This window comes from Synchiropus splendidus, chromosome 18, assembly GCF_027744825.2.
Source record: "Synchiropus splendidus isolate RoL2022-P1 chromosome 18, RoL_Sspl_1.0, whole genome shotgun sequence".
NCBI classification, from domain to species: domain Eukaryota; kingdom Metazoa; phylum Chordata; class Actinopteri; order Syngnathiformes; family Callionymidae; genus Synchiropus; species Synchiropus splendidus.
The window spans coordinates 509,298-537,237 of NC_071351.1; the positions used below are offsets into that span (position 1 = coordinate 509,298).

Consider the following 27,940-nt stretch of genomic DNA (forward strand, 5'->3'; position numbering starts at 1 on the left):
GCGTCACGTGACTGCCGGGCGCGCCACAGCACCCCCTGCTGGTGAAAGGGGCACCTGCCATCACAGTTGTCTGGCTCTGGAGCAGGATCGAGAGTCACGCCTCATCCCAACCAGGCTTGCTCGAAACCCGGCGGTTCCGATGACACACAGCTTCATGCCCCGTCCTGAACCACCTGACTCTGACCAAAGGGAAAGGAGTCATTAAAAATGTCTTTAATTGAAAGTGTTGTACATGCATGAAAAAGTAAATATGTTCGTATGATACATTTATTTACAGGAAACTCGCGGAGTGAGAGGCACCATTCATGTGTTCATGCAACGTCTACATCATTGCTTCTTTTCTATAAATGATCCAATACGTACGACTCAGATTAATGCTCCATAAAATAAATTAGACAAGATAACAAGAAGCTGAAGGGATGAGAGTGACAGAATCAAGACAGACAAGGGCGTCAAAATAAACCAAATACAGTTTGAAGAATCAGTTCATACAATAGTCATAAAAAACAAACAAACAAGGAGCCAGTTATAACGGCAGTTCAGTCAAGGCAGAGGTCCAACTCCTCTTCACCAGTTCATGTCAACCGAGTCTCCCCAGGAAAAAAAGACGATGACACGATGTCGAGAACAAACCCAGAGTTCTGTGAGGACAGAAGATGCTTTGGCTGCGGCACAACCTCCATTGCTGGGTCTTTATACTCGGGTTCTGCATATGGCTTTCTGTTCTGGTGCAAGGCAAGGGAGTGAATGCAGGTCCAGCGACTTGTGATCAGGCAGACGTCTGCCGCTGACAACCGCGGCAGACAGGAGAGGCCTCTTTGGTGCTCTGCATAAGACTGTCGGCTCACATGAGTTGGCTTCCTGTCCAGGTCAGAAGGCGGGGAGTTTGGAGGCGTGGGGGTCCAGCCCCAGAGGTCTCTGGTTAAAGTCTCGGCTGGGCTCCGGGCTCCAGCTGCTGCCGCCCACAGAGCAGAAGAAGGGGACCGCAGGACAGTCCAGACCAGGAGCGGTTCCTGCTGTTCTCCTGCTTTGTCAACGCTTCATCACCGGCCAATCATCTGGCAGCCGACTGAGACTGTGCAGCCATGATGATGTGAGAAGGTCCGGTGTCGGTCCGCTGGCCCATCCCCGCCAGCACCGACATGGCCATGGCTTCGGCTGCCGCTCTGGCGCTGAGGCCGTTGTGAACAGCTGAGGGACTCAGAGCCAGGGAGCTGTGCTGGATGACTGGTGCTGGAGACCCCGTTGATTCTGAGGTCACTTTCTCGTCCGCAGCTGCAGGAGAATCAATTCAAAAAGATCTCAGCGACAACACGGCAAGACCTGGATTTGTTTCAGAGAAGAGAGTCCTGCCGGCTCTAGCGCTGCACCGAGAGAAGTGCTCCAAACACTTGTGAGGTAACTCGAGAGCCTTTCAAAAGTTAAGGAGCTTCTGAACAAAGACGGACAACACAATATGAAGAGAGAGAAACATGAACCGCAACACACCTGCTGTATTAAAACCTCACAAAAGTCTTTGGACAGACACGTTTCATCACTAATCTGACAACGGCAGTCAAAGCAGGAGCACATAGTCTGGGGGCCTCCAGTACCCTCACGCTCCAATCATCTATATTTTTTTATATTTTATCATGACTTGCAATGAAAGGTAAGGCTGGAGAACCTCACCCAGATAGCTGTTCTTCTTCTGCAGGGTGGTGACCGGGCAGTCCTTGTGAGCCAGGAGCAGCTGCTTCAAGTGGGCCACTTCATTCCTCAGCAGAGACACTTCATTCTAAGGGAGAGGAAACCAGAGAGTGAGCAGGCTTTTAGCTAGGGGCCGTTGCAAAAGATGAAAAACTGGACGCCCTCCAGCACTCGAAACTGGACGCCCTGCTATTGATGGGATGTCTGACGCTGACAGGGAACTCGAGTCGTTCTATTGATTGAGTCAAGCGACGAGCCTTTATATATGTATTGTTTGAATGAATGAAAGTTGCATCACAGCTGATACAACTGCAGGCTTATCTGATATAAATAGAGGAAAAAAGATGGAGACACCAGGCCGTAGGCAGAGGCAGCATGAATAATAGGTTGAGCAATTCAAACTCAACTCAACAACCCACAGGTTTACTTCAAAGAATGTCCGCAAAATATTTCGAAGTGGTGAATATTTTGGCAAAATCACTTGGTAGAGCAAGCAAACATGAGCTTTGTCACAGAGAGGCCGTGACGGGCTGAGAAACACTGACCGACAGAGAGACGTTCATGGAGCTCAGCTCCTCCGCCTTCTTCTCCAGTGAGTTGACCCAAAGTTTACGCTTCTGGCGGCAGCGCGACGCTGCTGCGCGGTTCCGCTCCAGGAAGCGCTGGCGGCGCTCGTCCGGGTCGTCATCCACCGTGCGTCGCCGCCGCCCACCAGTGGGCTGCGCTGGAGAGACCTGGGGAGGATGAAGAGCAGAGGAGAGAGGAGTCGTTTGACAGGGAGTCTGTGTTGGCGTGGTTACCTGAGGCTGAGCCGGTGACGGAGCGTCTGGGTGCTGCAGCAGCACTTGGCTCTGTTCCACTCTCTGAGGAACCATGGGACTGCCGCCCGTCATCATGACGCCCAAACTCTGACCTGATGGGCTCTGTTGGGCCAGCGCGGCCTTCAGCCGCTGCAGCGGAATACAAGATGGTTACAAGGTCTCCGCCATTTCTCCTGTGACTGTTAAAACACAGACTGAAATCGCTTTCTGTGAAAACGAGTGAGAACATTCAACTAACGCTGCCCATTGGACATTTTGTGGACCATATTCTGGCCCCTCTGCTCCATGACCATCACCTCATTGTGGTGGGGGAGGGTTTTGTTCCTCAGTGTTTCAGGGAGCTGGGCCCTGGCTGAGCGCTCGTGTGTTGGAGTTCTCTCCGGTGGACCAGAGGGTCACCTCTCTGTGGCTGAGGCTTGAGGGAGGCAAAACTCAACCCGTTCAGGCGCATGCGCCAAACAGTGGCTTGGACTATTTGACCTTCTTGGAGGGCCTTGATGGGCTTTTGTGTGGGGCCCTGTGGGGCAATGACAGACAATCTTGGACGGCCTGATCTTTGTTGTTGGACTTCTGTGCTAGCCATGGTTTGTCCATCCCAAACACCATGTTCCAAAACACCTCTCGCTCTATCACACTGTAGCGTGTAAGAGAGAGATGAGCCAAAAGGCAAAGCTCTCTATTTACCGATCAAGCCTCATCCCGATCCCCTTTGGTCATGAGCTGTGGGTCATGACCGAAAGAACAAGATCCTGGATACAAGGGGCTGAAAAGAGTTTTCTCCGACAGGTGGTGGGCGTCTCCCTTAGAGATCAGGTAAGAAGTTCTGTCACTCAGGAGAAACTCAGAGTGGAGCGGCTACTTATCCACGTTGAGAGGAGTCAGTTGAGGTGGTTGGAGCATCTCATGAGGACACCCTCTGGACGCCTCCCTTTGGAGGTGTTTCACACACGGCAAACTGGGAGGAGACAGAGGGGTCAACCCAGGACCAGGTGGAGGGATGATATCTCTTCACTGGTCTGGGAGCATCTCGGGATGCCCCGACTCGGCAGGATGGATGGATGGATGGATGCATAATGGATGGATGGATGGATGGATGGATGGATAAATGGATGGATGGATGGATGGATGGATGGATGGATAAATGGATGGATGGATGGATAATGGATGGATGGATGGATGGATAAGAGATGGATGGATAATGGATGGATGATAATGGATGGATGGATGGATAAGAGATGGATGGATAATGGATGGATGGATGGATGGATAGATGGATGGATGGATGGATGGATGGATGGATGGATGGATAAGAGATGGATGGATAATGGATGGATGGATGGATGATGGATAATGGATGGATGGATGGATGATGGATAATGGATGGATGGATGGATAATGGATGGATGGATGGATGATGGATAATGGATGGATGGATGGATGGATGGATAAGAGATGGATGGATAATGGATGGATGGATGGATGGATGGATGGATAATGGATGGATGGATAGATGGATGGATGGATGGATGCATAATGGATGGATGGATGGATAATGGATGGATGGATAGATGGATGGATGGATGGATGCATAATGGATGGATGGATGGATAATGGATGGATGGATTTTGGCCCCTTGCACGAGTGAGTTTGGCTCATCTCAACGGAGAGACTGTCATGCTCTGGTGTTCCATGTTCCTGGAGGACTTTTCGTGACTGTTGCACGTCTGCAGTGCGAGTGTCACATGGTGTCCGTGTGTGCGTTCATAGCAGGCACTGACCATCTTGGTCTCAGAGTGGAGATTGTAGCCGGAGGGAGAATTGGAGCCGCTGCTGCTGCCGCCTAGAGGAGGACCGGGAATGCCAGGAATGTTGGGCACCATGCACATGGGTCGGGCCAACTGGAGAGCAGAAGCACAAAACTGCATTGATGGGGATCTGAAGTTTCAAAAGCAAACTTCCTCTGAAGCTCAGACAGGAGCAGAGACTCACATTGATGACGGAAGGAATCTGGACCGGACCGGGGAGCACCGGCACGGCCTGACCTGAGGGCAGCATCATCATGGGGTAGTGGCTGCTGGGAGACCTGGAGATCGGCACCACAGGCGGCGCAGATCAAAGTGATGAAGTTTGGGATCAGGGCGCTGTGTGTCCATCTGCTCATAGAGCTGCTCCACATGTCTGTCACTCACCCTAACGTTCTGCTGGAGGGAGGTGCCTGCGTGATGACGGAGGTGGGTGAGGGCATGGTCGGCTGCAGGCCATCGAAGCCCAGGTGGAGCGGGAGGGAGCCCGGGCGCACAATGGTCGGCGTGGGCGCAGAACCACGGGGCGTTGAGTCCTGCGGGTTAAAAACAGACCAAAGATGCTCTGAACAGACACGCTGGACCAGCTGAGTCAGACAAACAACCGTCAAAATCCTCAGAGACCCGTCGTACCTTTCCCATCAGCTGAGACTCCTTGCGGTCATCTGAGGTTCCAGAGACAGAGTCGGGGCTACTCGAAGGAGATGAGTCCACTTCGACCGATTCCTCCACTTTCACCTTCACGTCCGGCAGCGTCTGCAGACTCATGTCCACGGCCGAGGACGAGGCTGGAAGCTGCAGGTACGACCAAGTCCAGATGATCCGAGTCAAGGAACCCAGTCTTGCAACATGTCCATATATACACTTACAGAGCTCTTGGTCCTCTTGTCGTCCTCGTCGTGTACCAGCGAGTTGTCCAGTTCGTTAAAGAGTCCCACCTCCTCGCAGTTCTTCAGGAAGCGAGTGGGAGTTGGGGTTTGGTCTGCACCAACAAACCATACAGGCATTTGAGACAATTCCTCCAAAGCACTTGACGTCCATGACCGTTGGGTCCCGCTGAATTAGACTGACACATACCCGCAATGATGACCGAGTCGGTCCGGGGAGGTCCAAACCTCAACGTCATCTCGTGCTTGTGCTTGTGTACGGCCAAGTGATCCTCATTGGTGAAACTCTGGAGGAAAAACACCAGCGAATGTGAAAAGTACACTGGGCCGTGACACGGGCCTGAGGTGAGACAGAGACACATCAGACAGGAGAGTCGGAAGTTTGGTTCAGTGTTCGCAGCCCAGTAGATTTCGGCTGCATGGCCATACCCTCAATGACACGGCGACGCAGCTGAACCGTCTCTTACATCGAGTAACAAGGGAGACAAGCCCTTGATTCTACTGTTATTGTACTCTGACAGAGAGAGTGAAAGTAGCGTCATGCCACAAAATATCAAAATATTTAAATGAATACAAATGCATCGTCGTCCGTCGCGGCCGCCATGTTGCTTCCTTGACCACATTACGACCAGCAATGAACAATGTTTAAATGCCGTCACTTCATCAAACTGGATGACTCAAAGGTCATGTGACATAAATGTTCACCAGAAAAACAGTTCTGTTGCAGATGATTCACCGGCGCAACACTCGGCTTTCCTCCTCCAGTCAGTCAGTCAACTGTATATCAAGCCACGGAATTCACCAGAAGATGGTGGAGCATGTGACGTGGGACAGAGACGCAGCCGCAGGATGTTGAGAGGACAGTGGAGGCGCGGGAGAGGACTGTGCCGCTCCACTCCAGGTTGACTTCAGAGGACTGGAATGGACTGAATGGAAACCCAGTCCAGTATTTTTATCCACAGACGGACCCAGGCTCCAGTGTGTCCCTTCGCTCAGGACAATTGTGATGCATGGTAAGTGACGAAAGAGGAGAGACGGAGGCTTCCAGCTGCCAAGCTCCTGCTGCTGCACGTCAATGACAGAGATCCATCGTGCTGATGAACCAATCAGAAGAGCTCGGAGGGGACGGACAACCATCTGTTTATCGGACAGTAGCATGGACCAGAGCTGGCCTCCAAAGCACTGAAGGCTCTGTTGACGACAGTGGGCCCTTGTCTTCACTCGGGGTGGCCATTTTGAAATAGGGGCAATAGGCACTGCCATCCTGAACTTTAGACACATGCACACCTTGCCATCACGCTTTCCCCGGCCTCTTGCTCTCCACTTAACCGTGCAAAGCACACGGCTCACCTTCACCAGGGCTCTGAACCAAACCCCTACCCATTGATAATAAACCTGTTAACCCTGTAAACCACGAGAGGACAGGTCAAACATGAATGTCCTCAGACGAGGGCGGCTTGTCAAGACATGCCCCCCCCCACACACACACACACACACACTTGCATCTCCATCTCCATCTCCATGAGGACCTCTCATTGGCACGCTGCTTCCCCAGCCCGAACCTCACCAGCCAAAGCACGCGGCTCACCTTCACCAGGGTTCTGAACCAAACTGAAGGCCAATTATTTTGAAGGCTTCATTCCCAAACGGTCCTCACAAGCATAGTGATTTGTCAAGGATTGGTCCACATTGGTCAAACCAATATTTGCTCAATTTGTAATCATAAATTCACCATGCTGTTCCTGGAATGCAGCGGAAACAGAGTCTGGCAGGTTTAAAAACCTGGAGCAGATGTGAGGGACAGAACTGGATCAGAGGGACAGAGGTCACCAAGCTTGACTGACAGCACAATATTTACCTCCACCACTCTACCATTGGCTGGGTATTTTGCTTTTCAAATTGGAAGGGCGGCACTCTTTCTTCACAAACAGAGTAACTCAACGGTTTTGGTGGTGTTCTGTAGGTCCGGTTGGACCCAAAAGGAAAGGCTCACCATCGAACAGAAACAAGCTTCCGATACGTCATACAAGTGAACTGAGAGGTCCACTGCCAGACTGAAGGACAGAACTCTGACAAGAATGTGCTTTGTCATTTTTCATCACTTCATTTGAGGATTTTCTTTTGCTGTACTACGTGTGAAAAACAACATCCCTCAAGGGACCACTGTGTTTTGGCTCACACATATACCTGAAGCTGTTTCTTCCTGGCTTCGTGAGTGGGTGATACGGGCAACATGTCATCTTAGGTGTTCCTGCCCAGTGCAACAGAACCACCAAGCAAAGCTAAATCCAGATGGGAAAAAGGAAAACAAAAAACAACCAAGGACAAAGAACAGACCTGGTCATTACTCCAGTTCTCATACATATAGTGTAAATGAGCTAAAAATGAAAATCATCTTGCACTGTGCTTCCTCCCTGACACGAGGACGCAGGGCAGAGCCGGGTCATTACTGTTATGACTGCCATTTCTTGTTTTGCTGAGCTCGTAAAGAAAAAAAGGCCTCACGTTTCATCCAGAAAAAGGCAGGCGATTGGTTGGTTGTGAAAATGGCCTCGTTATTTACTTTCATATTTTGAACAGGGTCATGTTGAAGTTGCATTCACCTCACTGTGATCCTGTCACACGATCCCTTCAAAGAAGAAATGCACAAGAAACAGACACGAGCCAGCAACCTTGTGCTGGTGAAAGCAGGCCACTGTACTTCGGAAAAGTGGTGTGACTTGGTGCTCAGGTGAGCACTCCAGCCTGGCAAATACTGGGCCCCAGTGACTCTTCCTGGCTGACGGTGTCCAAAGAAATAGCCTGCAATAACTGCTTCAGACACCACACCACCCCACACCAAAAAGAGTCATGAATACCTGTACGTAACATTCCCCATTTCACCATATTTTGAAATATATTGATGTGAATAAATGTTTTTGTTCAGTATCCGACAGCCTTTCAGGGCCATCCAATCCACCCTCATCTCATCTACGGCCATATATACAGTATGTACATTCCCTCAACTTTCAGGTCAGACAAGGATCTTCACCAGTGCCATTCATTCTCCTGCAGCCACTGAGCTGCAATGTCTCATACGCTTATTCAGTAGCACCTTGACGGAGGACAGAAACAAAGCCGCACATCTGTCTCTGAAGATGTTCCACAGACAAAAGAAGGACGAGTTGAGTCCCAGTCAGTCTGACCACAGCGGGAGAAAACACCGGACTGAAGCGACGCGCAGAGGAATCGCATGTCATTCCACAGCGCAAGTCCACCACATGTCGCAGGGCTGCTTCTCAGGTGGCATGTTTGCAGGCAGCGCACTCGCCAGGCTGAAACATTGATCCTGACCAGGCGGCTCAACGCTAGGGAGACACTTGTGTGATGTTTGTGTCATGTTTGTTGAGCTATCTTTGCGAGGACCTCTCACTGCCATAACCCTTTCCCCAGCCTCTCACCCTTAAATTGACCGTCCTAAACAAATGGCCAGGACTCTGAACCAAACTTGTGCCCACTTTCTCTGATGTTTTAACCCTGTAAACCCAAGCTAAATGTCCTCACAAGAGGCTGCCTTGGCAGAACATGCACGCGCAGGCACGCGCTCACTCACCTGTCCACAGCCAGCGGCGGTGCACACGAACGGTCGCTCGTCCCCCATGCTTGCAAAGATCTTGCAGTGAAACTGTGGAACAGGAGACGAGAACATGATTTCACCTCCTTCACTGGAGCAGGAAGCTGAACAACATGTAAAAATAACTCTGGCGGGGAGGACAACCTGGTGACACTTCCTCCACACGGGTGGGGGGGGGGGGGGGGGGGGGGGGTCGTGCTGGCCAATCAGAAGACACTTGCACAGATGTATAAAAAAGAACAACTCACACTCTCTCGTCTTTCTTTGCTCAGTCAAAGCACATCTGCTGCACCTCCAGTCCACCAGCCCCCCCCTCCCCCCGACCGCTTTTGCCATATCGCCCCTAAAATCCACAGACATGTGACACCGTCCCTGTGAATCCAGCACCACACTGGACCAGCGGTATTGGCTCAGGACAAATTTGAAGTTTCCTGAAGTTTGTTTGTGAAGATCGACAGCTGCACATCAGGCCTGTCTCCATCACCTCCATCTGGCTTTTCTACGTGCATGGCTTCATTTATGTTTTTGCAGATCAGCACTCAGGTTTCTGCAGAACATCTTTAAACATAGCAGAACGAGTTCTGGTCCACGGACACACGCCACTGCAGCGGCTCAAACTACAAACACATACAAGAAGTCAAACAACTCCACAGACACAAACGTCGAACTTTCAGGCGCCGCGACTGACTCGGACCCCCGGAGTCAGGTTTGACTCTTCTTCTCTTTTTCTTTCAATCGCACACAGACGTCAGACGGAGAAGTCAGACATGAAAGTTCGTCGGACTATAGGGCCAGCAGCCCATGAGCAAGACACGTTGCTGCACACTGTTGCTGAATCCCAGCAGACCCAACAGTCTGTGGCTCTGGGCATGTTACAGCGGGGTCCAGGATCCCCGGTCAAAAGCGTCTGCTGCGGAGAGAAGTCTGCAGAAGATGAGGTGTGAGGACGGTGGGCTAGGGTTAGGGTTCGGGTCACGTCACCATGAAGCTGAGGGCAGAGCTTTGACCTGAACCGATGAGCAGCGTGGCAAATAGTTCTGCCATGCAAAGGCCATTTCCCTCATCTTCCAACCCTAAACCATCACAAGTGGGCTGAAAGAGTTGAAGCCCGCATCCACAAACATGTAGGTCAGCATGATCAGGTTTGAGTATTCACCACAGACATCAACCAAGAGGACCAAAGCAGCGTCCAGAGAAGCACACACATCCTCAGCAGGCTCAGTCGGCGTCAGGGCTGCAGACTAGATGACAATATTCATGTGGGGAACAGAACATTTGTCATAACAGGGCTCAGTAGAACGCACCTTGGATCCCTAATTCACAGCAAGTGGATGAACCCCGTCATTTCCATGGTGGCTCTAGGTACAATTTCTTTCATGACATCGGTGCCAATACTTGGCTGTTTCTCCGGGATGATGGGCCGACATGTGATCAATTGAAAAGTTGCGCTGTATCAAGTCTGAAGTTTCCCACTGCAACTGTTGCCGGAAGTTATGCGGCTGCAGGACGGCATGACTTCCTGGGGCCACCTGCTCACAACACTCTGAAGGTGACCTGACACCATTCACTGCCCTGCTGCCACAGTTGCCCCGGTACAGGGCCAGTTTGGACCAGAGGCTGGTATTTGTCCGACTCAGCAGGTGGAGGGGAACGGGAACCAGTGTTTGACGCTGCTCGCTAGGAAACTGACTAAACAAAGTGTATAAATAGCTGACGTTCAAGAACTGCTGGAGGAGAGGGGGGGTGGGGTGTGTTGGAGACAAAGAGAGACTGGGGTCTCTCAGGTGATCGAGCAGCTGGTGCACAAAACAGAGAGGAGAAGTGGGTTATTGCAATAATGATGATGCGTTTCATTCAGAAGAGCTGTTTCTCCGTCGTTGAAACTACACAGTGGAGTAGTTTTCTCCTTTTGTAATTTCACCCAAAACACGACATTTCCTCGAGACTGTGACCCCACTGGCCTGCAGGCAAAGCTCATGGCACCCTGACACTGTCTCTGAGCTGACAAAGACATCCGTGGAAAAAGGGCCTCCGCAACACTTTTTCCATCGTTGGTCATCCCTTCAGAAGCAGAACAAACACTCATCGCTGGTCTTGGTTTGCAGGCAGTGAAGCAAAGCCGTGTGTTAAGGCCATGTGTGTCATGAACGTTTGCTCCTCTCAGCTCAAAACTTGACCTACATTCTGACAAGAGGTGTTGACGAGCTCAGAGATGAGGATCCCGCGTGTCGCTGGCCTCCTGTTACCGCTGGTGTCGCCCTCGCCGACACACAACCGCCTTGAGACTTGGACGTGTGCTCCACACAGTCACCCTGCATGGACTTACAGTCCTACAGTCCATCTGGCCTGGACCCCAGACCTGGACCCCAGACCTGGACCCCAGGACCTTGACCCCAGGACCTTGACTCCAGGACTTGGACCCCAGGACCTGGGCCCCAGGACCTGGACCCCAGACCGATCCCTGAACTCCCTGCTCGACTCACTCATGTGGGACATGTCTTTTTGTTTGAAATCTTCCACTCTTCTGTTTACGCAGCTGTACCAAGTGCTCCACCGAGGAATGGGAGCGCTGACCCCACGTGCATCCCTGACCCCCCAGAAGAGACTCCACAGAACCTGGTCATCATGACGGACACTTGACTTGAGACGGCGTTGTTTCATGAGTTCATATTCTTCTGTTAGTACCTGGAAAACACCACCTTTCCACACCGACGCGATGACCTGACAGGACATGATCCGCTGACCTCAGAACGGTCCGGGAAACGACTACATTCTCCGCGATCCTCAAGTGTCCTCGACTGACACAAGCTCAGCCTCTTCCAGTAACAGCCCACCCTTTCTCGTTTGTGATTGGCGGAAAGCACCGCCAGTCACCAGCATCGTGGCCATCGCGAGCTCTGGGCGCTGTCATTCACCGCGGAGTCTCGGCTCTGATTGGTCAGGCTGCTCGGGCTAGCTGCTGCGGCTAACTGCAGCAGCTAAACGCCTTCACCAGAGGCCAACTTCGTGCAGCATCGGCCGACACTCACTCCACAAACGACAACACCTTCGGGCGAAGAAAAGTGTCCACACGCCAGGGAACACTTTGGCGTCCGAACTGCACCGACTTTCGGCGGCAGAGGAGTCTCTTCCTCGGAGTTGGACGCGGAGCACCAGCGAGCCGCCCCCCGCCGCCAGAGTGGAGCAGCCGGCCAGAGGGCTCCCCCGGCTCACCGCGGCCGTGTGGATCGCTGCTTTCCACGGAGCTTTTCACGCGTAATTAAGTGTTTACAAACTCACCGCGGGTCCCTCGCTCCCTCTCCGCTTTCTCTCTCCTGGAATTCGACACGCCCCTCGACAGCCAGTTCTCGCGAGATTTCTCGCCCAACTCCGCTCCCGAGTCCCGTCCGAGTCCCGTGGTGATGGAGGAACTAAAACTGACCTGAGACTTGAGTTCTCCCTGGACCCGAGCGCAACCACCTGAAGACAGGTGACTTGTCTGTCACCTCAACTGTCCTCCTGACCTCTCGTGACACTTGACGTCTGCAGAGACAAACTGGGCTGGTGAAGAGGACATTTATTTTCAAAACAGAAGCGTACAAGTTCTTCAGACATTCCCACAAACCGATCGTTCTTGTCATCGATTTGTCGGAGGCATCTTTGTGGAACCTCATGCAGGACGGCGACCAAATACCGGGAGGAGATGTTGACTCTGGAGGAATTGAGATGGATCTGCAAGCATCACTCCAGACTCAGGTGGGAGTGGGGCGGGGGGCGGGGGTGGCGATGTCTGGGCTGATCCAGATCAGTCGCGCAGCAGCAGATAGTCCTTGATCACCTCAGGCAAGGGCAGCTCTTTCACAGCCTGAGGAAGGAATCGCACCCCCAGACTCTGCCGCACAGCACAGCGGGAGAGAGAGCGCAGACTTGGCACCTGGGCCACCATGCCAGTCAGCCGGGCCAGCAGCTGGGGGTCTTTACTCAGCTCCTTGGGGAGAGTTCCGTCAACCCGCCGGATCTCCAGGCGACCCGCAGCCTGGACCAGCAATTCCAGACACTCCTCCTCCTGCTCGGTTCCCAGGCCGCGGGCCAGGAGCGCCACCAAGCGAGAAATGGGAGTCTGACCCTTCAGGTTGGTCACGTGGACCTGAGCGCCGTAGTCCAGCAGAACTCTGACGCTCTCCAGGTTGCCCTTCATGGCTGCCCAGCTCAGCGGCGTGTCGTTGTTGTAGTCCCGCGCGTTGGGACTGGCGCCGCTCTCCAGAAGGGCTCTCACACACTCTGGGTTGTCTTTGAAGGCCGCCCAGTGCAGCGGGGTGTCTTTGTTTCCATCCAGAGCATCCGGCTGAGCCCCGTACTCCAGCAGCAGCTCCACGCAGCCTTCGTCCTTCTCCGCCGCATAATGCAGCGCCGTGCGATTGTAGCCGTCCAGTGAGTTCACCTGGCCCAAACACGGAAATCATACTTTTGTGGTGCTTCTTTTTATAAGTATAGTCTGAATGACCCTCTGTCTGGTGTTTCTTTGCATTTTAATACACTTCACCAAAATACTCATTTGGTCAATGAGAGCAAGCACAAAAGTGAGGAGCGGTGTCGTGCTACACTTCAGCCCCAAATGATTCATCCGCCTGTCAAAAACACATGAGTACTTCACCTGAGAGTTGACCTCAATAACATACGAGGGCAGGTCTGGAACCATGACCAGTCACGTCACGTGAGGTCCCACTGTGCAAGGTGTTCACTGACACTTCAACAGCAAGGCCAGCACGTCCAAAAGGCCCCAGCGATACCAAGACACGAGAGGATCAGGACATTCCGACGTCACCGAGGGTCTGAGCATGCATTTTGTTCTTGAACCCGTTTTCGGACCAGAAACGTTGACTTGCTTCTTCTTGCCATGGCAAAGACCAAAGAGCTCAGTGAGGACTTGAGAACACGCATTGTCAACGCTGAAACGGAAGGAAAAGCGTCTCAAGAAGTGGCCAAACAATTTCAGGTGTCAGCAGCAACAGTGCCAAGTATCATCCAGAAGTCCAGAAGAATAATTCCACGCCGTCAAAAAGAAAGAAGGGCGATGCCTTGAAACCAAAGAACCCCCTCCCTGCTGTTAAACATGGAGGTGGCCCCGGCAGCTTGGTCCAAGTGGAAGGGATCGTGAGGAAAGAGCAGCACTTCCAGATTCTTCAAGGAAACCTCAAGAAGGCAGCAGACAACCTGGACCGAGAGGAGCATTGGACCTTTCAGATCCAAAGCGTAGCGATATTGATGTGATGAAGTGACCAAGTCAAAGTCCTGATTCAAACCCCGCCGAGAACCTTTGGACGGTGCTCAAGGACCGGGTGGCGGCACGGAATCCCTCCAACCTCAAAGATCTGGAAACATTTGCAAAGGAGGAACGGTCCAAAATTCCAAAGCCCAAATTATAAAAATGGTTTGGAGGCTGTGATAAAAAAAATAAAATAAAATCAGGGGTTTGCAACTGAGCACTGAGGCAGGGTCGGAATCATTTTTTGTTTGTAACCCGTTAAAGATGTTTATTGACGCTTTCGACCTTTAATAAATTGGTCATGGCTCCAGTCTTTCCTGTGTGTCCTATTTCAGTCAAATCTGAAGCGATATACGAATGTGTCACTGAATCGTTTGTTTTTGACAGGGGTGCCGATGGTTTTGGGCTGCAGTGTATCTCGACCAGGCCATACCTCAGCTCCTTTCTCCAGCAGCAGCTCCACGCAGTCGGCATCTGCAACCATGCAGGCACAGTGAAGCGGCTTCAGCGTCCCATGCATCCGGTTGACATCGGCCCCCTGCAGCCCAGGCAGAGTTTGGTTGGACAAAGACTTCCCGACACGGCGCTGAGCGAAGACTCGGACGTCCTACCTTGCGGATCAGATCCTCCACGTTGTCTTGTGGGAAAGAGCGGATGGCGGCGATGGTTCTGATCAGCCGCTCAGACAAAGAGTATCTGCTCTGGATGCTCTGCATGATATACCACATAGTAGAGCTCATGTGGAGCAGAGGAACATGGCACCAGGCCGGGGGTCGGGCCGCTGCTTCTTCTTCTTCTTGTTGCACACGCTCCTCCAGCTGAAGACAGTTCAAAGCAAAAATACACAGCGCGTCACAATTGGAGAAGAAGGAGAAGACACAGCTCCATCCTCGCCACAGGAGGGTGAAGAAAGCAGTCGACCAAACAAGTCAGGCGGCTGAGCTCAGATCACAGCCTGGAGCTGGAGCTGGAGCTGGAGCAGCATCTGGACGCGTCTCCTCACTGACCACTAGGAACCCGACCAAACAAACAAACGACCGACCACGACGATGGCGAGCCACTTCAGACCGTCAAGGGAATCGACTTGGAAGCAGAAATGGTTGCTCAAAGGACTCCTGCTGCCCTCACTTGGACCCTGACCATCCGCCCGCGGACGACGCTCTTGACAAGCGCACGTTAAACGACCGAACACCGAGTCCGAGTGCAGTCGTGCTCTGCTCCGCTCCAGACCTGCTGTCGACATGTCAACACAGGTGGCACAGAGAGTTAGCAGCTAGCGGCTAACCGCTGGGGCGCTCGTGCCACTCGCGTTGGCGACACAGCAAACCACCACGCGACTGTTGGCGTCGCCACCGCTGATGCGTCAGAACACAACACAACACACCACGAGTCCAGGGGAAACCTACCAATGATCAGTTCGACGGCACCGTCCGACCGCGGCTGCCAGAGCGCACTTATGACGTCACGGGCCGACCCCGCCCCTGGAGTGGAGCTCCTCCCTGCAGCCGCAGCTGGAAGGTCGCTGCTTCCAAGGCGCCTGAGACAGACAGACGGACAGACAGACGGCCGGTCCGGTGCCCGCCAGGGTTCTGCTGCACGTGACAAGCGACCGCTTGTCACGTGCAGCAGAACCAAGGACAAAGGCTCACCGGTCCGACAAAAGAAAGTTGATTTTCTGAGGTGGACTGGAGCGTCGGTACACACCAGGTGTACTCCACTGCACCTGGACTTTCCTTCACTCGCTCCACACGGGTGAGAGCGTGGAGTCGCTGCTGGCCTCAGGCCGATGTACACAACATGTTCACCGCGACCATTAAAACGGTACACATCAGCCGTCTCTTCCACCTTGACTTAGAAACGACTCATTCAAGTGTCAAAGGTGAGCAAAACAATACCAGAGCAGTGTCTCACACCAACACAACAACAGACTTGACAGATCTTTTCCTAAAGAGGAGTTGATCAAACACACTTATTCAAGTCCTTAAACTGGAGGCACACTTGAACGGGCCTTACCTTGCTGAAGGACCCCAGAGCAGCCAGCTGTGTGGAGAGACCTGGGTTGGCACCGAAGGCGCCTCAGATTCCAGATTTCTTTCAACCCTTTCAGTGCCACTTCGTGAGACCGACAGCATAAACCTGCATCAGGGCTCTCCATCCATTTCCACAACCTCTTCATGACACATCCCAGAAACAGCGGTGATGAGAGGAGATGGTGGCACGTCCACATGAAGGCCAACGTGCGTGTGCGTGCGTGCGTGTGCATGAAAGGTGAGGCAGCCTTCAGAAGTCCAAATCAAAATAATTTATTTTTGGTGATGCCCTGCACAGGACTAGGATTTGTCTCACTCACCAAGTCACTAGATCCCGAACCACCAAGAGGAAGCCACAAGTCAGAAAGATTCCCCGAGGCCCCTCACTATAAACCAGCAGTTTCTAAAATGATTTCACATTCTTCTTCAGTAAGATTATCCTCAGAAACAAGTTAGTGCATCTTCTTCTGCTTCTTCTTCAACGGGTCGCAGGGTGGCTGTGACCCGGGCAGCAAACAGATCCCAGTGATTGATCCTCGTTGGGGTGGGCCGACGCTCGCTCTCCAGGATGAGGGTCTTGCTCCGTCATCCACCACCTTGTCATTTCGTCTCTCATCAGTGTAAAGCCACTCAAATTTGGGGGAAACCAGCCAACCAAGTTTGGGCGAACAGTGTGACAATTAAATTAAATACATTTAAAATCTTGCCAGTCAAAATTAAAACCTCCAGCTTAAACTGAGAAGAAAGGCCAAAAGTCTAGCACAAACTGAGCTGGACCCGTGCTCCCAGGTGAACCTTGACGTCCTGCCGCAGCCGTCTACCTACTGGGTCACTCAACAACAACAATCTTTGACTCTAGTGGACTAGGAATCCAACAGCAGCTGCACATTCCTCAGGGTCCCTTTCAGTGTGAAGCCAGCACAGACCGCTCACGCAGTCCAAGGTTTTCAAGCACCAGCAGATGACAAGCCAAACTCTCTGAAGACCTTTGGACCGAGCTGGCAGGTCCATTGGGAGCAGCACCAAGCCGTGGAAAAACATGGCACCACACGCGATGCTTCAGTCCGCAGGAGGAACGGGATCATGGCCAGATCACTTCAATCGTTCTGCTCAACAATCACGAGATGGACAGACGTCAGTCAAGTGTGGGGTCTTGGTTGGAAGCGGCCGGAGGGCGAGGACGCCTGCTGCACCACAGAGGAGCAAATCGCACTTTAAATGATTTCAGGTTCCTTCATGAAACACGTGGCGAAGATGACGGGGGTCCTCCACCTCTCCATATCATTGTCTGTATCCATGAATATATAGAGCTCTCTCTTCAGCTGCAGTCTTTATTTGGACGAGGCGGGCGGGACGTTCTGCTCTTTGCCCGTGTGTCTGTAACCCTGTGGTGAGCTGCGCCGGACCAGAGGAGCACGCCTGTGCTCCAGGAACTTGAGGCCTCCAGTGGCCCGGGGACCGTTACTGCGGCAGCATGAGGAAGAGTCTGTCTCCCGGGGCGACCGCACCTCTTTACATTCCCAGCCCCCGTCTCCGTCTTCGTCGTGGTTCTTCTCCATCTTGCCACCTGGACCAGAGCTGGATGCGGAGTCTTCTGCCTTGTTGACACGGAGTTCCCGGAGCGGCTGACCTGGCGCAGCCGCGGGGGTGGGTGCTGCAGGGGGCAAGGGCGGCCGCTGGCAGACCTCAGCATAGCTCAGCTTCCGAGGCTCCTGAGGGACACGGCATGAGTCAGCGTGCAGGTGAGAGGCGGCCTGAGAGCACAGGCTACTGACCTGGACGCTAGCGGCGGCGGCAACAACCGGCGTTGCAGCCTGTGTCGGGGCAGGTCTTTGGGTCACAGGCTGGGACGGCGAGCTGGTCAGGGTCTGAGCAGGGGTACGGCCGGTTGGCTTGGTGCCTTCGGGAATTTTCTCCTGAAGCGAAAGTCTGGAACAGACAAAGGACGTGTTCGGCTCGGCACGGACGTGTTGCCAATCGATGCGCTCCTACCCCGAGGGCACTGCTGCAGGCGGCGGCTCGCTCAAACCCACAGCTGAAACCGGCACCTGCTCCGTGACGGGCACTGAAACTGGACCCACGTCTTTACTGACGCGCTCCGTCTGGAAAAACAGGAACAGTTCCAGAGCAGGCACGGGTGATATGGACAGAAAGGTTATCAGGATAAATGTTGTCATTTCAGCAATAACGATAATGGTCAGGATAAAGCCACGTTCCTTCTCCTCCATGTGTTGGACACTACAGTCTCACTGTTTGATGATGGAACTCAGGAGTGGAGTTTGTCTCCAACACCACGGTCTGTTGACGTCTCAATAGAAGAGTGAAGTCTGCAGTGCAGAGATGAGCAACTCAATGTTCCAGGTCTCTGGTAGAAGCCGCTGGTGTCTGACAGGCTGCTCTGCCAGCTTTATTTAGGGCTTCAATGGAGCCGTCTGTCTGTCTGTCTGTCTGCTGTGTCTCATGTCTCTGAACAGTTGAACTATGGAGCAGTCTGGACACAGTTCCTAGATGCTGAAACCATCAGGTGAAGAAATGATCATGGAGTCAGAGTCTATTCTCCAGATCATGATCCAAACGGTCAGTCCTTTGTCTCGTGTGGTGAAAAACCTTGTCACAATTCTCTCTCTCCTAAAATGCTTGTTTTCCATGGCCTTATTGAAGATGTCACTCAGACTTTGAGGCTTTAGAACTTGTTGATGGTCCCTAACTAATGGCGGCTCCTAGCATTAGCGCTGCCTGTGAGAGTGTGTCCTCCATCAGTGAAGCCTCATGGGGACGCGGAAGAGGACGCCACCGTGTTGTCACCTTGGCAGCGGGAGAGCTGCATGTGTTGATGTGAACCAAGGCAGAGGAGCGCCACAGAGAACCTGACCACTCCATCTCATCAAAGAAACAGGGATCCAGAGAGTCAGAGTCCACCAGTGTCATGATCAAAGGTTCAAACGACCATGGTGAACCAAAGTCCACCACACTCTCCACAACTGTCACACGCCGGGGAGCTGGAGAGCGCGGCGCCGTCACCGTCTCCTCATGTTCACGTGTGCAGGTCCGATGCAGCCAGTGAGCCGCGTGTTTATCCAGTTTATGGTGAGGTGCAGAACTGTCATCGTGGAGATTGTGTTTGGCGGGATATGGTATACAGTAAGTTATCGCCATCCACAGGACTCTGCTCTCACCTTTTCCCGGTACAGTCCACGCACAACGTCTGCCATCCGGTTCTCCAGAACTGGCTCTCCTTGAGTGCTGACCACGCAGCCAGGAAGCGGAGGGAAATTGGTGGCTGCAAGATCAAACTTGGGAGGAGACACTTTGACCTCTGTGAGAGCCGGCAGTCGCTGTGACGACAACAACAGGGCATGAGCGAGAGCATCTCTCCACCAAAACGATGGGGAGGCCACTACTCACTGCGGTGCGCTCGTCCTCCCGTCTCCTCCGGCTTCCTCTGAATGCCGCGCCCCTTCTGACAGCAAGAGAGCTCAGTCAGTGATGGGGTCAAGGCAGTGGTGATGAACTCATGAGGCTTCATGAAACAGTCCTCAATTTCAGAGCCCACTAGGTCAGTAATTCTTCACTATAGGTTGGGCCGCACAAAGTTTTTGGTGTTCCACCTTTTGGGCCGTGAGGGTAGCGCGACACTCAGTTTTAGTACACTGCCCCGCCATTTAGTGCGTCTTTCAACTGACTTCAGGCAGGAAGAAGACAGCCACCATCATGGGAAAAGCAACAACTATGGAGAAATTCTTGGAAAGGAAAAAGAAAGGTAAGAAAGTGATGCCGTAGCCCCAACAGTCTAAAAAAAGTTTAAAAAATGAATAGGAAAATTTACAACCATACTTTCAATTGCACTTAACCTTATTCTTTATTTATGATATTGTTTTGTCACTTTTTGAAAATCCACAACTGCATTTATGACACGCCCAGTTTTTCATTTCGTGTGCTTCTTTCTTTAGTCGAGTTGATGATTATGACTGGAGCCTGGAGTCTTCATTTTGCCTTGCAATGATCACATGGTTTCATGTCATTTCATAAGATTTCAGTTGGTTTCACTGCAAATCGATTAAATACTAGCGGTGGGACTTTAACAAGATAACTACAACATTATTACGATTGAACAGTGTGCTCTCCAGACAGCAGGGAAGCTTTGTCAGTGCAGGAGTTCCTGCTCCACTGATGCCACTGATGCAGCTGGGATGAGAACAACAACAACAAACATGGAGGAATCCTCCCTGAACCAAAGCAAACTAAAGCATCTGTTTGCTTTGGTTCAGGGAGGTTTTTCACTGCACAAGGTCCAGGGTTTCCACCACTCTGGATGGACTTCAAATATGACCAAGACATGAAAAGAGCTTGAGTTGAACTCAGGTGATGTCAAGACTTGAATACAGCCACCATGGTGGTTTCATGTCAAACTGATGCAGGAGAGACAATATTGTCTTGTTTAAATGGACGTGTGGCTCCATCATTGGATTCAGTCATAGACCACATTCATTCACATGGAAGAACGTGGCTTCTTCTGGCCAATATTCTGATACCATTAAAGTGCGATTCTTTGAGATGAATTCCTCACAAACTCTCTAGATTCATTTTTTTTTTCAAATCAAATCCCAGCCCTATTAAATACAGTGAATGAATTCAAGAGTAGCGTTATGATTCAAGTTCTATGACTAGATCTGCTCTGGAGAAGGGTAAGTACCCTGCACTAGATCCTCCTCTGCCCAAAAATCTTTGGACTGGAACAGCAATTTCAATCTTTAAGCAAAAGCGCCATCTATTATGCAGCCAAAGTCAGGACACTCTTTCACAAAGCCTCATCAGCCCATCACTACCAGCAGGGGACTTGCAAGGACTGACCTTCCACGAGCTGCTGCGCTCACGTCTTCCCCACACTCCAGTGAGGAGAGATGAGAGAAGGCAACTGCGAGCTCAGCTGGAGTCTGGACCACATGAGCGGTGGAGTTGGCGAGGGAGGGTTGTGGGCTTCGCAGCCCAGTCAGACTCTCCAGGGGGACAGAGGCTTCGCTGCTGCTGCTGCTGCTGCTGCTCCTCACTTGTGGCTTCAACTGGTTTCTGTAGTGGCAGAATGCAAGATGTTCAACCAGAGGAAGAGAACGGCACTAGTCATGTGACCACTGATGTTCCTCTGCCAAAGCGTTCATATTTGAAAACCAAGAGCAGACAGTCTGTGGAGCTCCTGATCCATCTGAGGGCGTGCGCAGCTTCAGCAATGGTTAAGGAAACTGATGGTACAAATATGAAGGATTGGACGGAAACACTGGTGTGTCAACATAACCACGAGCACCAACTGGCAGCATGCGACAGCCACATGCAGGACAAAGTGTGTTCCAACAACACAAAGCACATTGTTCCATCAGACCCGGTCCAGGTCAGTTTCTGTCTGCTGGTGTCACCATCATGCTTGACAAGGTTCCTGCATGTACACGCCAGGTGGACTGGAAGCAGAGCGCGTTCTCTGATCCCAGGTGACAACAGATCCATATGGTCAGCTCAGAAGAGATTCAGCACATCTCAGTCACCGTCACTCACGCTGCACGTACTGCACCGTTTCTCAGTTTTTAGCTCGGTATGTTTTCGTGCTTGAGCTGAATTCAATGCATTTTATTATTGCACTCTGTGTATTTTGTTGGTTTGAAGAATTATTTTATTGTGGTTTTCACCAATGTCCAGCACTTTGTGACAATCCTGTGTTGTTCAAGTGCGACATCAATATCATAACATCAAAGTGGTATGGCATCATGCTGGGTTGTTGCATTCGTGATGCCTCTGTGTGTGTGATCAGTGAACCAAGGACGACACCGCCAATACTGGGGCGGACGTCCATCGAATATCCAACAATTTTCACTGCAGTGTTTTCTGAGGTGGCAGCGCAACAGCGCACCCTGCATGTGTTGATACAAGTCAGACAACCGTGGCAGAAAACCAATTTGGACCACTCGATCAAACAAAGCCAACACCAACTATTGGCTTGACGCACACCCTTTGCATTACGGTGAGCTCAGTCACAGGTGTTCACAGACTTGCTGCGTCTCACATTATCGCACTATGGAACCCAACACCACTTCACATCATAATGTGCCGGTGAATTATCCAGGGATCCTCTGTAGCAGTCACTGAAGACTCAGTATTACCACACCAACGTCTGGTTCTCAGGTGGAGTTGACCATCAGGACAGCCCCGACTGACAAAACGGTCAGACAACAGGCAAACGAGACGACGGAGAGGCCGCAGTCATGACCAGCCGCAGTGATTTGAGAAGGAGCGCAGATGGAGCAAGCACCATGCACACGGGTGGGGAGGGTGACTGGGGCAAGAACAAGGATGGTGGAGGGAGATGAGGAGAGACGGCAGGCGGCGGGACGGGGCGTTGGTACCTGAAGACATTGATAACATTCTTTCTTGAGTAGAGCGGGACGCTACGGACAAAAGATATTCAGCTGCGTCCCTCTTCATCGTCAGCATCAAACAGCCTCATCTAACTTCAACCAGCTTTAGAAAAAAAACCAAGTTCCTGTGTCACTCGTGGACCAGAACTTACCGGTTCCTGTTGAATGGTCGGCTGATGTTGACTGGACCAGATCCGGTCTTGTAATGTCCTGTCGAGCTGAATCCATTGACAAAGTTGCTGTTTGGAAATGGAGCCTGCAGACAAGACAAAAGTTCTCATCTTTCAAAGTGAAACTCGGTGGAGCAAACACACTCTCACAAGAGTTGGACCCTCAGATCTCATAATCTCAATGCTCATCGGGAGAACGCAAAGCAATGGACTGACAGGAGTGGAGAGAAAAACAGGAGGAGGAAGGAAGAGACAGGAAGAGACAGGAAGAGTCAGGAAGAGTCAGGAAGAGTCAGGAAGAGTCAGGAAGAGTCAGGAAGAGTCAGGAAGAGTCGGGAAGAGTCGGGAAGAGTCGGTCTGCAGCTTCACACTCATGCACCCCTCTATGCGCATCATGTTCTCATCACAGGGTCAGACACCTCCACATCTGGTCACAGCCCAACAACCTTAAAACACTGACAAAGACTCACCAGGGGAGTTTCGAAATATGGTGTCGGTGATGGGGTCCAGGTGGGCGGGACGATGCCGTAGACCGGATACTGCTGCTGCGGGTATACATGCTGCATATAGAGCGGCGAGCTGAACTGCGACTGGCTCTGTGTCTGCTGCGAGTATGCGCTGCTGTCCACGTTTCTGTAGCCGTTCTTTGCAAAGAAGGTATTGATGGCCTTGATCCTTGCCTGCAGACACACAAGCAGACTCATCAGATGTCCGATGTCAAAACTGACTATCAGTGGGACACAAAGTATCTACAAACCAAATAGTATTTTTTAGCCGTCTCTATCAGGGCTCAGCAGAAGAGCCACGAGTTCCCGCTCAATGTGGTTTTGTCATTCCCACCAAATGCAACAAACACAAGCTCTATAAATAACGCCTCATTATTATTTATTATTGTCACATACTCCAATCTGCTTTAAGTCAGACATCAATGTCTCTTTCCAAATGGAGTTATAAACATTTAACCATGCTTGTTCGGAATTGTTGCTACTGTTAGATGAAAACAATATGACATACGGTTTCGGCGACAAACATCAAAGTCTCTATATTCCTCAAATATACGTAGTTCAGTTACACATGACAGAAAGTGCCTTTCAGTGCGCGGCTGACTGCTGCAGGAGTCTGTGATCCCAGCATGATGCCTCACAACAAGAGCTGGTGCAGTGTTTGATAGCTTTGCAGCGCACACTCTATGCACCATAGCCAGCTCAGTGTTTCCCTGCATTCAACGAAACCCGATTCAGCCAAACTCTAGCCTTCAGCGAAAAAAGGTCCTTTTCTGCCCGCTGTGTTGTGGTACACTGGCGTGGGCCTGCTCCAGAACGGGCTGCGTGGTGACATCAAGGTTACAAATTGGTTATTTTATTTTACTTTTCAATCGAGTTTGGGACAGTAAATTGATACAGAATCTTAGCACATGAGAATTGTGACTCTTCTTTGGCACATCCTCAAGTGATGCAATCATGATAGAACAACTCACCATGATGGGCTTCCCCTGAAACGTCTTCACCTCTTCTCTCAAGTATCTGTACGCCTGCCGGACGAGTCACAGCAGTCAGGAGCCAGCACAAGAGCACAAAGCCTGCCTGGAGGCACTGACCTGCTGGGCGTCGGTGTCCGACTGGAAGGTGACATACCAGTTGTTGTTGTGTGCAAACTCAACACTGATCACCTTTGGAGAACTGTCACTCTTGAACAGGGACTCTACTTCCTGAAACAGGCAACAGGGGAATGAGTCCCAGTGCTTGGCAAACCTCTGAGATCTTCACCTCTACTGGAGTGGTTTCTGGAACCTCCCGCAGGATGATGATGCAGCGCTTGTGATTGGGACGCACTTTCTCGCCCTTCTCATCCACCTGGACGATGGGTGAGGCTGCAACAGAGTACAGGTCAGATGTTTGGTTCTGGACACCAATATGAAGCAGACTGTTCAGACAGAACTGAAAGTACAAACAAACACTGACATTGTCAACTGGACCTCTGACACAACCATCAGATGGTGCTATACCATTAAAAGCTCGACTGAAGCTTCAGGCTGTGTATTGACAGGTATCTTGCGATACGATACGTATCCCAATACAGGGGTTCTGACATGTTATATCGCAATTCTGTAATATATAATAATAAGAACCACCATTTCAAGTCAGAAAATCAGAGAAAGCAGTACAATATTAAGTGCATGAATACAAATGTATGATGATATTTCAGTTAAATTGCGCAACAGCTACAACTACATTCTGCACAAGTCAAATATTTGGCACTACATTCAGACATGTAGGCGTGGTCATCAAGCAGTCATATGCCAACGACCAAAATAGCAGCCCTGCATCACGAAACTTTGACCCTGAATGAAAACGAGGGGAGGAAGAAAAACAAAACAAACGGCAATGCAGACAAGTGTGAGACCCTCAGATCTCATAATCTCAACGCTCATCGGGTGGTTGTGACATTTTAGTGGAGGATCAGAGAAGAAGGGTGGAGGACAGGAGGAGGAGGAGGAGGGCAAAGGACAGAAGAAAGGAGGTCAGGAGAAGTCACTGCAACGTCACAACAGTTTCCCTCTTTGCGCATCAGTTTCTCATCACCGGGTCAGTATTTGACAGAGCTGTGACTTTTCCAACAAACTCACATCGCAACACGTCCAGGATCAGATCCACATCACTGGTCAGAACCTTGATGCCCTCCATGCTCGCAATGGTCCAGATGGGGACAAACTGGTCACTGTCCATCTGGGACATCAGGTACAGATCCTTGGAGAGGTTTTCTCTGGATGACAAAGACAGACATGACAGAGCAGGCAAGACCTCTTGTATTCTTCAGATCACATCGTGCGACTATCCACGAGCTCGCCTGCTCTCCAGCCGGTCATTCACCACAGAACCTCACCTCGAGAAGTAGAACTCCAGCTCCTTCTTCAGAGATTCGCGGAGGTTTTCAGAGGTAACGGGTTCTTCAGGTTTAGAATCTCCTGCAAAATCAAGCCACCACGAGCCATTTTTAGGCAATGTTCAATTGCCATGACTTTGCAATACTCTACAATTCTCTGTTGTGTCTTGAGTCTTTTTTTTGTTTGTTTGGTTTAGGTCTTGGAGGGCCATTATAATTCAGTATTGCAGCAGGGAACAGATGTGGCAGAATGAGCGACCAAGAAAACAACTGCACCAGCTGCACTCCACTTCCGGTGGAGAAGGGAGAAGTCCTGCGTTTAATCACACTGCATATACTATATTGCAAAATTACATGGAGTCAAAACCATGCCATCAGTCACAATGAGTGAAGAGGCACAGGAATAAGTGCAAAACAACACTGGTGGGTCACACAGAAGCCAACAGATCAACACTGGGACAGAGAAACAAACATGTGCAAGCCAACAACTCTGTTACCTGAGCTTGCTGTGTTGGACTCCGGTGGGTCAAAGCCGGACTCCAGCAGGTCCATGCCATTGACCGCTGTTTCAGAAGTGGCACTACTCTGAATCTGATCTTGGAATCCAAATGGTAATGCCTTACAGCCAGGAGACGACATGTCCGAGTAACCTGGGAGACATGACAGGTCATGGCAGAGCCACACATGCAGAGCAGCAGGATGTGTGTGTGTGGTCAAGGCTCACCCTCGCTGACATTAGAGGAGGGGCACAGAGGGCTCGCGGTCACATCACTGGCAATGGTGGGCATCTCCTGCCAAACCTTGGCGTTGGGGTTCAGTGGGGTGCCCTTCGAGGTCACCTGGACAGAAAGAACTTGAGCCTGTCTCTCCATCACAAGACTACAAATTCCCTTGCATAGTGGCACCTGGGCCTGCATCCAGCCTCCCCACACAACCAGTGGCAGCAGGTCAGTCAGCCGGCTCGTGCCAGCCTTCAACTTAAAAAGGCGACTCCTAGGGCAAAAGGCTGACCTTGCCAGTCACTGCCAAGCAGCCCAGCTGACGGGGTCGCCTGAGCCACCAGGAGAAAGCTCAACTCCACAGGTCAGACGACACACGACGTTTCTCATGTGTAACCTACACGCGTGACACAAAACGGAGGCGACAGTGTCGATGTGGATGACGTCATCCTCCACTTTAACGGACCTCATCGGACTGGAATGGAGGGTTGTTGACTTTGTGAAACCGAAAGCAGGCCCTTTCGAGAGCCTCCAGGAGGAGTGCTGTTCGAACCGTGGAGGGACGGAAGCACCGGGCAGCTGGTTGGTCCAGACCAGGGCGGTCAGGTGACTGCGCAGCACCGGCCTCTTAGCCCATTAGCTGCGGAGGATCCAGCACCGTTCACTCCACAGACCAGCCGGCAACCTTTTCCCCGTCTGTCCACGGTTTCGACCTTGTGGTCGTATCCTGGAGAGCAGATGCAGTCGCGGCATCAGGCTCGGAGCCCACTCGCGACCGACGAGTCAGCACCGAGCCCCGCGCTCACTGCTGGACATTCTCCTCGTCCTGGCCGTTCACTTCATCTGACACACGCGCGCGCACACACACATATGCATCTATATCTATATACAGACATGCATCGCTATCATTACACAGATGGATACACTTGAACCGTGAGCAACACACAGCGCTAGCTAGCTAGCTAGCTAGCCGCAGCAGAGCCGCAGCAGGCCGCACTCACCATGCCGCCCCCCAGCGGAGCCGCGTCCTTCGCTCCGGGATCTGCCTCCTCCTCCTCCTCCTCCTGCAGCGGCGGCGGCGGCGGCGGACCTTCGCTCTGCTCTGAACTCATCGGCCGCTCCGTCGCGTTCCTCCGGCCCCGCCTGCCACCACCTGCGCACCAGTCCGCCCGGTACACACTGGACCGAACCGAGCAGCAGCCGTCAGCTAGCAGCTTTAGCCCGGCAGCTCAGCTCAGCTCAGCCAGCGAATGGCCTCGAACCTCCTCGATATTAGCGAGCACCACGCGGAGCGGACATGCTGACTCCGACACGACTCTGTCCGCGAAGCGGAGCGGACACCGGGGACACACAGGGCTGCTCGCTCCGCACTCGGCGCCCTCAGATGTCCCAGCAAACACCGCGAGGACTCGGTGACCTCTGAGCACCGTTTCCTGTTCCGGTCGCTCCCCCCGCCCCCCGCCTGCACCCTGACCCGCTGAGTGGCGTGGCTTCGACCAATCACAATCGGAATGAGCTTCAGTTGCGTTCACGAGTGCAGATGTCTCTCACAGTAGCGTCTGCTTCCTCCACTTCAGAGGAGATTGTCATATGTGTCAGTCAAACCACATTCTCACTCGGCGCACCAATGGACACCTGGTTCAAAGACAGAAGCACAGTGTCCTGCACCTCTCTGTGCTCGTT

The 27,940-nt window shown here is 51.9% G+C and overlaps 2 protein-coding genes across 12 annotated transcripts; both read right to left on the reverse strand.

Annotated features, from left to right (window-relative positions):
• Positions 1-177: 177 nt before the first annotated feature.
• Positions 178-15,627, reverse strand: LOC128750162 (ankyrin repeat and SOCS box protein 8-like). 9 transcript variants are annotated; one of them, XM_053850465.1, is made up of 14 exons: positions 15,461-15,626; positions 14,666-14,872; positions 14,488-14,592; positions 8,789-8,860; positions 5,387-5,483; positions 5,179-5,291; positions 4,943-5,104; positions 4,697-4,845; positions 4,497-4,590; positions 4,286-4,405; positions 2,487-2,636; positions 2,232-2,420; positions 1,669-1,774; positions 178-1,275 (listed from the first exon to the last, which is right to left on the reverse strand). In XM_053850465.1, the coding sequence occupies exons 2-14, from the start codon at positions 14,792-14,794 to the stop codon at positions 1,055-1,057; spliced, it is 1,707 nt and encodes a 568-aa protein (XP_053706440.1). In that variant the 5' UTR covers positions 14,795-14,872; positions 15,461-15,626; the 3' UTR covers positions 178-1,054. The 9 variants fall into 9 exon arrangements, with proteins under 9 accessions (XP_053706440.1, XP_053706439.1, XP_053706441.1 ...); XM_053850464.1 differs by having other exon boundaries at positions 2,232-2,636; XM_053850469.1 differs by lacking the exons at positions 14,488-14,592; positions 14,666-14,872; positions 15,461-15,626 and adding exons at positions 12,231-12,331; positions 12,414-12,589 and having other exon boundaries at positions 179-1,275; positions 2,232-2,636.
• Positions 15,628-16,341: 714 nt separating this feature from the next.
• On the reverse strand, positions 16,342-27,668 carry LOC128750160 (la-related protein 4). 3 transcript variants are annotated; one of them, XM_053850459.1, is made up of 17 exons: positions 27,259-27,668; positions 26,263-26,377; positions 26,036-26,188; positions 25,539-25,620; positions 25,282-25,418; positions 24,422-24,525; positions 24,253-24,363; positions 24,133-24,186; positions 23,126-23,335; positions 22,638-22,741; positions 22,474-22,515; positions 20,936-21,151; positions 19,490-19,541; positions 19,261-19,419; positions 18,077-18,186; positions 17,860-18,013; positions 16,342-17,796 (listed from the first exon to the last, which is right to left on the reverse strand). In XM_053850459.1, exons 1-17 carry the CDS (start codon positions 27,367-27,369, stop codon positions 17,416-17,418), a joined length of 2,295 nt encoding a protein of 764 aa, XP_053706434.1. In that variant the 5' UTR covers positions 27,370-27,668; the 3' UTR covers positions 16,342-17,415. The 3 variants fall into 3 exon arrangements, with proteins under 3 accessions (XP_053706434.1, XP_053706433.1, XP_053706435.1); XM_053850458.1 differs by having other exon boundaries at positions 19,490-19,544; XM_053850460.1 differs by lacking the exon at positions 22,474-22,515 and having other exon boundaries at positions 19,490-19,544.
• Positions 27,669-27,940: the final 272 nt, after the last annotated feature.

Bases quoted from the DNA above. Each gene is read 5' to 3' on its own strand.
- LOC128750162 (XM_053850464.1), bottom strand. From the start codon at position 14,794: ATGAGCTCTACTATGTGGTATATCATGCAGAGCATCCAGAGCAGATAC. The intron at 5,292-5,386 runs GTATGTGTCAGT...TTGTTGGTGCAG, and splicing joins CGACTCGGTCATCATTGCGG to ACCAAACCCCAACTCCCACT. The intron at 5,105-5,178 runs GTAAGTGTATAT...TCGTACCTGCAG, and splicing joins ACAAGAGGACCAAGAGCTCT to CTTCCAGCCTCGTCCTCGGC.
- LOC128750160 (XM_053850458.1), bottom strand. From the start codon at position 27,369: ATGAGTTCAGAGCAGAGCGAAGGTCCGCCGCCGCCGCCGCCGCTGCAG. The intron at 23,336-24,132 runs GTGAGTTGTTCT...GTGTGTCTGCAG, and splicing joins TTCAGGGGAAGCCCATCATG to GCAAGGATCAAGGCCATCAA. The intron at 17,797-17,859 runs GTCAGTAGCCTG...CGTGTCCCTCAG, and splicing joins CCGCCGCCGCTAGCGTCCAG to GAGCCTCGGAAGCTGAGCTA.